The sequence below is a fragment of the Perissodus microlepis genome, chromosome 7 (assembly GCF_051167445.1).
Source record: "Perissodus microlepis isolate ML-2025 ecotype Zambia chromosome 7, ASM5116744v1, whole genome shotgun sequence".
Lineage (NCBI taxonomy): Eukaryota > Metazoa > Chordata > Actinopteri > Cichliformes > Cichlidae > Perissodus > Perissodus microlepis.
Window position 1 is genome coordinate 34,756,799 of NC_140467.1, and position 12,850 is coordinate 34,769,648.

The window sequence follows — 12,850 nt, forward strand, 5'->3', positions numbered from 1 at the left end:
CTGACTTCCACAGGAGATGCTGAGGACAAGACATAGAGATGAAACAAAGACATGAAAGGACCCTAATATCAAACAAGACACCATGAACTAGAAATATAGATAAACTCAGAGACACTAAAAAGAACTAAAGTCAGGACTAAATTCAAAGCTTGAACTTAAATTGTCTTCTTAATGCAATGGTATGAAACCACAACAAAACTCAAAACACTAGGTTACAAACGGGGGACCATGACGTACTGAACATCCACTTTCCATTCAAATGCAGCCTACAAGTGAAATTCACCTTGATACTTCACTATCAAGTCACTGAGCATTACTTTTATAGCTTTACACTTCACAAGTCCCTCAGTCATGGCTCCAAGGCTATTTCAAGCTAGAAATGGATCCAAGCAACTCTGGCTGCATCTCAAATAAATGACGCCATTTCCTTTAATGAAGACAGCAAATCTGTCAGAAAGCTTCCTTCCTCCACTGCTCTCCAGTCACACATGGAAAATTACCAAACTGTTGATAGATGGTTAACAGGTGCAGGCTAATTATGCTAATCATGGCAACAGCCAAATAAACTGATTACCATGTTCATTTAAATGACAGCAATGTTCCTTTGGTGGCTAATTAAAATAGGTTGGGAGAAAGGAAACGAGGCGGCTGGGTTCGGATGGAGGGAGGTGTTTAAATAAAAGCGTTCTCTGGGGTCTACTGTAATAAGCTGTATTTCATTGGTTTAATGATGTCATAATGAATTTCTAATGATGGGGGATGGGTTAGAGCGCAAAGAATCAAAGTGTGGCGATATGTGCATGAAAGCATACAAGGGCTTCACAAAACAAGCGAGCATAAGCCGAAGTTGGATGTGGCCGAAGGTGTCTTGGGATGAAATTACTTTGATTATAAAAAAAAAGAAAAGTCGGTAGAAAACATCGAGTTGGTTATTTGCTTCATCTGTTTCAATACCAGCCCCGCTGGAAAGCGTAGCAGGGAGGTTTTGGAGGCACAATTACTTTGTAATAGCATTGGGCTCTTTTGGCCTTGAATCTCTCTGCCTGTGACCTGCGGAAAGGCATCATTAGAGGAAGAGATGGTGACCAGAGGCCAAGGGAGATGAACTCTGGGTCCCCTGGCAGCAAATGTGGAGGTATGAAAGGTGGATGGGGGCTGATTAATGTTTATAGAAGCTCTGCCACCAAAAAAAAAAAAAACAAAACCCTCTCCCCAAACCCATCTGGTTTAATTCCACTCTTAAATTATAGCTTTCACTGTAGTTCCAACCAACCATTAGGGCTGTACTTAGCAGAATGCCCTGTTTGTTACTCTGATCCCAAGCATTTTCAACAAAAACTAGTACAGAAAGAAGGGAAGAATGAGATATTTTCACTGTATCCTATTCACATATTTAGGACCTAATTCATAATGTCCATTGTTCTGTATCAGATGTGGACACGACATTTTTTGCGTCAAGGTAACAAAAGAGGATGGCTCATATAAACTGCATGAATAAAACGTCCCTCTTTATCTTCCTATTATGAGGCATGCTCACTATTTAAATGTATGTCACATTAGTAGGGATCTGCTCAATTCAATATATTATAATGTGATGTTTGGCCCTTAATGGAAAATCAATAGTGAGACAAGCCTGCCACCACTGAGACCATACAAAAGCAATTTCTAAATTGACATATGGAGGGCCTATGTGATTGATTCTGACTGCCGTTGGATTTTAATACCATTCACTGAAAGCTCATTGACTCTCAGATATCGTCTTGTGGTTTATCTACAAACTGCCAAATGAGTCCTTGTCTCCTTTAACTTTCCTTTCATTCCTTTTTTCCTCTTCTTTCATTGGGCCTATATTTTTCAGCCCACAGCAGGATGAGCGAGCGTGTTTAAGATCTAGAATTTAATAGATTAATGAGTAGATAACATTCCTCATTGTCATCATTCAAAAATGATGTAATACAGTTTATTCATACATCACCTCTACAGAATATTCTCCAGGCTTTAGTATAAATACAGCTTTTTCAATCAGCTGAAAGGCTACAGTATTAACATCACATAAACATGTACCATATAAGTCTTGGCACAATGGCATGAGCTGCCACCATCTAATTTATGAACATCATGCATTACATGCAGCCTGTTTTAACAGCCGAAAAGAAGCCAAGGCTCACTCTGTAGCCACACACGGTGCAGTCAAAGCTATTACATCTTCAGCAGCTGAAACCAACACGATATGTTGACCATGGCATGATTGTCTTGTTATACAACAGACACACTAGAGAAAACCATGGTTGGAGACTAGTATCTGATCAAAATTATTATCACAGGGCAACCACATTTTTTTTCTAGCCAAAGAGGTTGCCATCCCGTTTTTACTCTTTGCCTAAGCTAACCAGTGAGAGATGCATGGAAAAAAGTCATATTTAAAAGCAGTGCTGTATGTTGATATTTTTAATGATATATAAACCTGGAGTTAAACCAGCTGATTTGATGATAAACTTTTTTAGGACCAGATGAAAGAAAGTAACCAGAAGTGTTTTCCCCCAGGTATGTACAACAGCTGGGTGCATCCTAAGGCATTCCCAGTTCTGGTGGAAAAATATAATCCCCTCCTGAGTTTTCTGGATCAACAAATTGGTAGAAGTGCTAAGATCATCTTCAAAGAAATCCTGATTTGATGTTAAACCACCTCGAGTGTTTTTCTTTCCTGGATGTCTGGCTGTCAAGCCAGGTACAAGGAGCCAACATGTAGCTTTGCAGTCTGCCCAAGATAACATTTAGGAAAGTCCTCTGAGGGTCTCTGGTTAACCACTAAATACGTTTTTAAAAGTCCACTTTAATATTGCATAAAACAAATGTTCATTAAACTCTTCATCAGCTAATACTATGCACAAGTGAGTCAGAAATCTTCACTGTTAGGCCAACACACATATCCCACCTTACTGTAGGCACAGATTGCAGAATGTTAGGAAAGAGTATTGCACTTAACTCTCGTCACTTAGTGACACGAGATGAGATTGTTGACCCCGAGGTGCTACACCCCAAATGCTCAGCTGAGCTCTCAGCTCCACAATGACAGCTAATGTAACCAGCTGACCAGTTTGACTTTGAACTACCTTTAAACTCATGCAAGCCTTACAGGCACGCTGCACTATAATGCACATGTCTTCTACACATGCTTTTCACATTGTATTGAGGGCAAAATGAGTATTCATAAGTTCCAAACAAGCAGCAGTAACAGCAGAAAAAACAAAACAAAACGAGTATCATGTGATAAACGCAGCAAATTCCACATTTCAAAGCTGAAAAACGTCCAGACTCATAAAACTCCGGCCTGTAGAACAAGATCTAATCAGAAAAATGCCACATCTTGAATGTTGTAGCATGATATTATCAGAAACACAAGCAACATCATGTCTCTAAGTAGCCAGCGCAGTTAAAGTGGGCAGTACTGTTTCTGTCCCATGCAATGTCAAAGGACATTTTGGAGACTAAACAGCTGAACATGCATCCATGTTTTGTAATGTTTAACTCACCTTGCCAAAGTCTCTGACATCAAAGAGGTCGAACGGGTCAAAGAGTTCACTGTTACGGAGCCCAAACTTGTCGTGACACACCTTCAGAAATGTCCGGATGTTCTTCAAACACAGGAACTAAAACCAGAAAAAAAAGGAAATAAATAATATCATTTAATTACAAATTCACAAAACAATATGAAAGCAAAAAAAAAAAAACAAAAAAAAAAACCACACACACACTCACAAAAAAAAAACACACATCTTGGACTCATTTAGGTGTTTATCAACATGACTAAACAAGAAGTATGTTTTCCTTGGAAACATGTTGTCAGTTTAATATTATAATTCAGTGCCACAGCATTCTTGGAAATAGATAATTTCCTGGTTAATGATGGCCAGGCTGCCCCAGTTTATCCCTTCCCAATGTGTTTGTGTTGGTTTTCAACACCAAATGTGAAACTGATGATTGCTTCTCCTGAGTTTGATGGGCTGTTCCTCAGACTGAAATAAGGAGTGCAAAGAGAGGAGACAAGGTGTCCTTGGACAAGCCCAGCAGCAAAGACCTGCTCCGAGGTACACTCGACCTGATGGCTTCTGACATTTACCTCATACTGAAAGGTCACAAGAGTGTCCAACAACAATTACACAAATTCCTTTTAAAATGCCATGTACAACTTACAAATTTTACAGAAATGTGAATATTCCAATGTTCAGCGTATATACAGGTAGAGACACAGTCTTACGAGTCCATGCAGTTAATGATGTTGTCTCTGAATTGCTAGGAAAGCATTCAGCTTCTTAATCTGTTCATTTTTTTTTTATATAAAAGGGAGGACCACACACACACACACACACACACACACACACACCACCCCCTCCACAAAAAAGGTAGGATTTAAAAGTTGATCTCAACACAATGGCCCATTTTTTTCCCATTTTCACTTTAAAAAAAAAATTGATCCAATTAAACACTTTTTTTTAAATTGCAAAAGTGCACACTTTGTGGTTTTTGGTGGGGGGTTTTAACCATAATAATATTCTAATAACATTAATGCTACTAACAGTACAGTCAAGAAGACTGGTAATTGAAATTCTAGTATTTTATCTGTGACCTATGGGCAATGGACCATACAGTTGATTCATACACCTTTCCTAACCAAATTCATCGACCTGTTATATAAAGAGTATATGCATAAAACATCTCTAAACTACACACTTTAAGCAAAATCCACTGATGCTGTAACATGAAACTACCCTGCAGACTGCTAAACTACCCTGGCCAGTATGCCAGTCTAAATTAATGCATGACAGTCAGGCACCCTCTGTTTTTACACTGGCAGTAAAAAAAATAAATAAATTGCTGAACACTGTTTCAAGATCACAAGTTAGTGATCTTGAGACTGAAGAGCCATTTGGGGGCAATGGTTGGGAACCTACAGCAGGCAAAGGATGCTCATAATAAACTGCATAATACCCTCCTGCCACGAATATTGATGGTCTCAGTCCCCAAAATACGCCATCACACAGATAAACCTTGAGGGCTGAGGCACAGACCAATAACCGCAGTATTGAAATATTAATAAGCATAACTGCCTCCCATCTACCATCTTTCTGTGTGAAGAACAAATTACCTAGCATGCAAATCCAGATGCTGCTTAGATATGCGCTTTCAATTTTCTGCATGCAAGCGATATAAACTGATGGCCATGGAAGCAGAAAGAACACACAAAAGGAGACGTAAATGAGTGAGTATGTATGAAACAAAAAACTTGATTGCTTTGATTCTAGTAAAAGCGTTGACAACATACTCCATCTTTGTAATAGCTGTTGGATAAAACCAGTAAATTAACCAGAAGCCTTGCAAGTCACACTTGATGTCGAGTTAATGTTAAAATCCTTTCAAAGGCAGCAACAATAAGCTCCAGTGGGTTTTCAGGTGCAGTATTATCTATTTTCCAGGCACTGAGAGGTGTGCATTGTGCCTTTCTGCAGCTTGATGAGCTATAGTGTGTCCTGGTGCTACGCCTGGTCATGGGATACATCACCTTCTTCAGCCTTGGTTTTCACCCTGAAGGGATGGGGGGGTTGTTTGTTTTTGCAGAGCACATCGTGTTTGTTGCTATTATCTCTTTGATAATCTTTCATCTGTCAAGTATTTCTGGCATTTGATGATATTTCAGCCAGCCTCTCCTGGTCAACAGTGAGAGCCCTGCTGACTCATTCTCATTCATGTGTGCACATCTGCTTAGTCCTGGTGTCACGGGTGTGCCCCCGTAAGAGAGCCACACTGGCCTGTGAAAAGAAATGCAACTGGCTAGCAAGCCACAGTGACATTTACAGTTCAGCAACCAAGGTTATCCTGTCTACAGATCCACACGTGCTGTGAACGGGGTGAAGAAAAAAAGCTTATTTTCCCAATTCAGATAAGAAAAGGTAACATTTGCTGGAGTGGTTTACAAACGAGAGAAAGAGAGAATCTACAGATATGGATCAGCAGGCGGGAGATGTGTCTGACATTCAAATGTATATTTGGCGATAAGAAAACCACTGTAGGAATAAGCACAGTTGCTATGATCTAAGTTAAAAATAATGATAAAAAAGTAAATAAATAGAATACATATACTTTTTCTCCTAGAGTGGGAAGAGTGGGTGCACTTGATAGGAAACAGAGTATGGTCATCCCCTTAAGCTGATGTAGCCCTCAGCACAATCTATCAAGTATTACCTCAGTGTCTGGAACAAATTCAAGGCAAAGCACAGAAAATCCTGAATTTTATTTAGAGGGTTGCAAGTGCATCTCGCATTGAGACACTGATAAAAAAGAAACATCAGAATTTTAGTTAAAATTCACCAACTATGTATATTTTATTAATTTAAGGAGAATTCAAAGTTACATGAACTCAGAGTAATCGTATATCCATCATTTTTAACGTTGCCTGCACAATCTGGTGGTACTGGTCGTTGAATAATAATAACATCAGCAATCACACTGGTTGAATATAAGTGTCACGTTAGCCATGCAGTTCTGTTTGTGTGTGTGTGTCTGCCACCAGATGAAAGACTGGAGGACAGTGCTTTTGTTAGCCACTGATAGCCTTCCCCATGTAGTCGAAATATTGAATGGCGCAACAATCGGAGAAACTGTGAAAACTCTTCTGAGCAAACAAAAGACTCGGTGTTAAAGGAGGAAAAGAATGTGAGTTAGAGTGAAACCCTGGGCAGGCATTCACACCATGGAGAAAACTTCGGGACTTGAGTTTGTTGAAAAAGCGGCTTTACGTTGGCATTACTCCCACCAGTCTAGTATGTAACAAAATATAATAATAATAGAAATAATACAAGCAGATGCTTTAGAAACTGAAAATGTCTTGTGTGTGGGAAGCCTGAAGGTAAGCAGTCACTTTAACTGTCTGGAACCAGGAATCTTTGGTGTCTCAGGCAACTGTATTAACCACTATAACATGGAGCCACTACCAAACAACATTACCTTTATGCTCTAGGGCCTCTATGATAAGCATCTGTCACTATTTTCCAGCATAGACTCATTAAAGACATATTCACTGATTATGAAGTCTACTTCCAAAACTTCACTAACAAAAAGAAGATAACTCCCACGTGTGGCTGTATGACTAAAACAATGGCTGTTATGGTGCTTGTTCTGCTGCGTGCACCTGATGTCTAAGAATCCTTCAAACCTACAAAACAATCTTTTTACATGGAGAAAAAAAAAAGATGGAAATAGAGACGTGGTATTTTGCATAAATACCTCCCCCACATACCAGGGGGAAAAAACGCAACTGTGAACAAACAAATGAGCTTGTGTGCATTTCTGTTGAGCACACAAGTGTGTTTATTGTTTGCTTTGAGTCTTTGCCACCTGAAGGCAACGTGGTGTCAACCCAGTACTCCTCTTACTTCACTTTAGTTTGAAAATCGTGCTTCAGTAATAATCAGATTCAGGCATCAGTGCAAGTATTTCAACTAAATCACATGTTTAGAAGATGGAAAGTGAAAGTCTAGGAGCAACGGAAAGTGAAAAGCAAAACAGATATGGCAAAGTTAAATACGATTTTTGAAAAAGAGAGGGAGAGAGATGGGATGAGGCTTTTTACAAGGTGGTGTGTGTGCACCACTGGAGCAATGTTCTGATTTTGACTTCTCAGTCAAACAGCAAACAGCTCTTTAAAGAGGCACACTTGTCAGGAAGGCAGGGAGGAGTGCCGAGATAGAAGGTAAGAGGAAGGAAAGGAGCAGGGAAAAAAAGGAAAAAGTCAGGTAACAAAGACCCATCACATCCTTGACAAGCCCTTCCACCATATCACCACGCTACATCACACAGAGAATAATGCATTATTCCTGTGGGAGGGTGGTCCTTATCTGCACACACCCACTACATGCTCATATCTAAGAAGATACAAATTAGAACTTCCTCCTGGATCTGCACAACATCAAATTAGAGAAATGGGATGCAGAAAAGTGTGCAAATGAATATGGAAGGAGAGAGGAGGAGTAACAGGGAACTGTGACTTGTTTTTTGCTTCCCCCCCAAAAGAAAAAAAAAAAAATGTAGCTCTTTGGTGTCTGGGAAAAGGGGGAATGAGGTGGGGCAGATCACAGCCCACGGGGAAGAAATAACAAAAAAGAGAGGAGGTTGTATGTAAGGCTGAGAATTTAGAAGAACTGCTTCCAAATTGATCTGATCAAAACCGGTTTCCTGAATCAATTAGCCCCTATAGCTTCACAAATTAGATGCAAATTTACAAACATTACAAACATTACAAACATTACAAAAAAAAAAAGAAAGAAAGAAGATACTGTGTTTCTGGTACCAGATGTGTCTGGCAAGAGTTCCCATTAAGCAAAGGCAGTGACATCAGTGAAACCAAAACAACAGTAATAGTATGTTATATAAATCTAAATGTATTTTAACAGAACCATTATGATATAACAAAGAAGAGAATACAGTTTAAACAAATGAAAAAAAGTGTATGAAGAAAAAACTGTTTCTAATAAACTTGGCAGTGTATGCAGCAAGGCACATCTAACAAGTCCAGGGTGCGTTCAAAAACAACGCAATGCAGTAGGTTGTTCAGATAAACAATTTTGTGTGAGTCCAGACACGATAACAAGCACTAGGTATAGCTTGCAGATAAGGTTGCAAACACAGTATTGTGCATTTGGCTCACCTTATTTCCCAAGGTAGTGATTATATTTTCATTTCACTAGAGTATACTTTTCACTGTTGGACATTTTAGAACCGTTACCCTTGGGGAAACATAACTTTACCAATACATGTACTTTCAGAAGAAGAGCAATAATTAGCACGTAAAGCAATTCAAGTCAAATAAGAGGGGAACTAAATGGTGAGAGGAGAGGAGAGGGCTTTATAACCAGCAGACTGAGGTGAGTCAGATCAGATCATCAGATACTCAGACAGTCAGTCACAGAACTGCAGTCAATGAAAGAGACTGATGCCTGTCTGGGAGCTGGGAGCCCCATGTTGTGACTAGAGGCTGTGAATCATTCTGTACCTTTACAACAGCAGGAAGAGAGCCATCAGCAGGTGAGGGAGAGCAGCAAAAAGGAGCTCAGATGACTAAAGCATAAGGCTGACTAAGCTGTCTAAACACACACATTTGCACACCTACCAAGATGCACGTGCATGCATCCAAACGCAAAGGTGATCATGGATCTCAAATATTTTGTTAATGATGCAAGCAAGGGAGGCAAATGCTTTCTGGTAATGAGTGGTCTATGCTTTGTAGTGATCAGCACTCAGTCTTTCCAAATATGCCTCATCCAAGTGCTAAACTCGAGACATAAAATCTCCATTACACCAGCTGTGTAATAACCCCATTCAGCCTAAATCACTAGCCAACAAAGGAACAAGGTGAGGGGAAAAAGAGCTTCAAAAATTCACAAAACATTTCTACCAGATTGCTAGTGCTGTGAAATGATAAATTAATATTTGTAAAATATTTGACATATATTATTAGATTTAGTAGATATTAATAATATATGATGGATGGTTATGACTATAACCTAAAAACAACCAGAAGGGTCAGACAAAGTTAATACTTTCAGCCTAGTATAAGCAGCATAAGCACATGCATGTTACATAATGCTCATAATTCATAATTCTCAGCGCTGTATTCATTTGCACATGCTGTTTATACCAAACATTTTGAGCCACTCATTAGCAATACAAAACAATGCTCTTTTTTCTTTTTGCACATTAAAACACCGCTGCAGCGCATTCACAGGCAGACTCTGGTCAATGATCTACCAAAAGCCTATTTGGCAAATCACAAATGCACGACAGAGTAAAAGTTTAACAGTTTTACTACTGTTTATGTTAACAGCTGCCATCTAAGATTGGCAGTTGGGGTGTTCTGACTTTCAGAGTTTGAAATTCAACCTGAGAGGCTGTTCCAATTGATGATCCCAGGAACAACATCCTAATTCCAATGATTTCCAACTACAAGTAGAAAGAAACTGAAAACCAGGAAACACCCGGTGTCAGTGGTATCTTTATTATTACTGGTTATTTACCTAAAATAAAAGGTAACAAAGAACACTGATATATTCTACTTTAGTTAGAAAACTTGCATGCTATTATTTTTAATTGACTGCTCATATTGGGTATATAATTGGCAGTCTTTAACAGCTTTTACATCTAATTTTGTAAAGTCACTTTGATCTCCAGCTTGTTGTGTTGAGCCATTTTTTAATCCCATAATTTTCAGCGTAATTACCAGTTTAGCAAATTGCAAAGATATTACATTGCTAGCTGGCTTTATCAAAAAACTACTTAGCTGTTATGTGGAAACTGAATACCAAATAGTCTTTAGCATTTGCCCCACAAATTATCATGAGGTCTTACCAGTGTCAACGCCAGTGAGTTAAGCTCTCATTCTTGTCAGGCTATCATGTTGTATCTATTCTCTTTTAAATGCGCAAAAAAGGAACAAACAAAATCAATATGAACACGAGTGCAAAGTTCCTCTCTGTGTTCTTGGGACTTCCTTATTTGTGATCAATGTCTGCTTTGATGAACATTAAAAGAGCCATTGATTCATCTGAGTTTCCAGGGCTGCAGACATGCAACGGATGCAAAATGAAAGTTAAATTTAAAAATAAAATTGAATGCATTCTGAATACTTGGACAATATGTTTAAGTAAACCATAGTTTTATCTCAAATTCCAACAGTTTTTCCAATCCACACCCTAGTGCACATGGCTGGCTGAGCTATAGTAAGTACCAAGCTAATACAAGGGTGGCACGTGCCAGGTGACACTAAGAGTGGGTTGATAGGCACTGGGGCTCTTTTGCTTCACTTCCAGGTCACCCAGATGTTAAAGTCAATGAGGAGACAGGCCCTGCTCCTGCAAATTAGAGAAGAGGACACTGCATGAATAATTCATGGCAATAGTATGCAAATGTGTTAATCTTATCCTATTACCCCTAAAAGCCTGTAAGCAGGGAAGGATTGACCACAGTTTTAAATCTTGTACAACCCTTAGCAGTCGAGGCAGAACTGCTTCGTTAGTGAGGCTCACGTGGCCCATGTTAAAATATGGAAGTTAAATAGGCTACGTACGTTTTTTTAGTGAGGTTAATCTCCATTACAAAGGAAGATAATTCAGCTTAGAGCATCATAGACTCCAGTGGAAGAAAGTCACCACAGCTGTAGAGCATAATTTAATCAAGTCTACCTTCACCCTTACACTGGCTACTCATAAAAACACAAGCACTAACACTGGGTATGAGATCAGAAGCACACAGCGTGAGGAAGAATGCATTAGTTGCACAAGCGTAACAAGCCATCAGTAACATGCTTGCCACATGAATGTAGTGAACCTGAAGATAACAACAACAACAAAAGAGTCATCTTCATGGGAATGAAAAGCCTTTTTCAATGGGAGAGAGTTAAAGTTAATGTTGAAAAAAGGAGGAATGGTGTGTCTTAAGGTACTGCACTTTCCTCCTTTTTACCTTTTGATGTGGAAATGACCAAAGCTAGGAACAAAGAACATGCTCTCATAGATAATGGTGTGGGAAAGGAAATGGGATCTTAACTACAACTTATGAATGAGTTAAAATTACTAGTAGCAGTGCAAGATGGGATACTATTCTTTATGGATTATCACGTCATTATGTTAATTTTATATATAAAAAAGAAAAAATTCCCCTCTCGCTCATTTGGGCGGTCTATCCTTCAAGCTCAGGTCCTGTACCAGAGGCCTGGGAGCTTGAGGGTCCTGCACTCTTCTGGAGAGTGATCTAGGATGTTGTTCCTGGGATCTGCTGGAGCCACTTGCCTAGCTTGGGAGTCACTACACCTAGTGCTCCGATTACCACTCGGACCACTGCTACCTTCACCCTCCACATCTTCTTGAGTTCTTCTCTGAGTCCTTGGTACTTCTCAAGTTTCTCGTGTTCCTTCTTCCTGATGTTGCTGTCATTCGGTATCACTATGTTCATAACAGTGGTCTGTTCAGTAGTCACATGGTTAAACACTCTCGTCTAGACTGTTGCATGTATATAACTATTTCAAGAATTGTGATTTTATAGAGAATGAAATTAATGTTTTTACTGATTCCTTCACTAGAACTACAGGTCAGGTCTTCCTCTGCAACATCTCCTGAATGGACTGCCCCAATTTTTGTACATACATTCTCAAATCCCAGATGGACCACTGCAAACAGAGTCGGCAGCAAGAAGAGAACTCCTTAAAGCAGCAACGTGCAACAATGAACACTGTTGACAACTGAAATGCAGGGCAATAAAACTGAAGTTTATTGTTGGAACGAAAGTCTCGTTCTTTGCTTTCACCTGTATTTGCAACCAGCTCAATTTTTATGTGCCTTCAGAGTTAAAAACTTTGCATGAATATAATGATTGGCATCAACACAACTTGATTATGAAGTCATCAGCACTGTCACTTTGCAGTGACAACTCTGCCACTGATTGCATTTGTCACAAAAATTGCTCAAAGAATATTGCAGAGGAAATGAAAACACATGTGATTGGCGCATTGCTGACAGAGAAAATGGAAACGAGTTAAGGAACAAACGCATTTGCCACTTAATTCTACATTACCTGAATTTGCTATTTCAGATTTTCTTCTTAACCTCCCAAATGTGATTCAAACAGCATTCAAGATATGTTTTCTTATATTTTCTTATGTTTTAAGTTTCAAAGAATCAGGCAGACAGGAGGCTTTCTTCCTCCTTTCTGCAGGTGTTGTTCAAACTGTTTTACGCGTATGAAAAGTGCCTTCTCAATACTAAACCAAAAATCTAACACAGGCCACATCTTAGTGCATAATGCA

The 12,850-nt window shown here is 39.2% G+C and overlaps 1 protein-coding gene across 13 annotated transcripts in view; it reads right to left on the reverse strand.

Moving 5' to 3' along the window:
- Positions 1 to 12,850, reverse strand: part of vav2 (vav guanine nucleotide exchange factor 2) — a 199,985-nt gene that overhangs the window by 132,807 nt on the left and 54,328 nt on the right. For all 13 annotated transcript variants that reach the window (XM_084934796.1, XM_084934788.1, XM_084934787.1 and 10 more), the window contains exon 2: positions 3,534 to 3,650. In XM_084934796.1, coding sequence (XP_084790922.1) covers positions 3,534 to 3,650 — 117 coding nt within the window. The remainder of the gene's footprint in view (positions 1 to 3,533; positions 3,651 to 12,850) is intronic.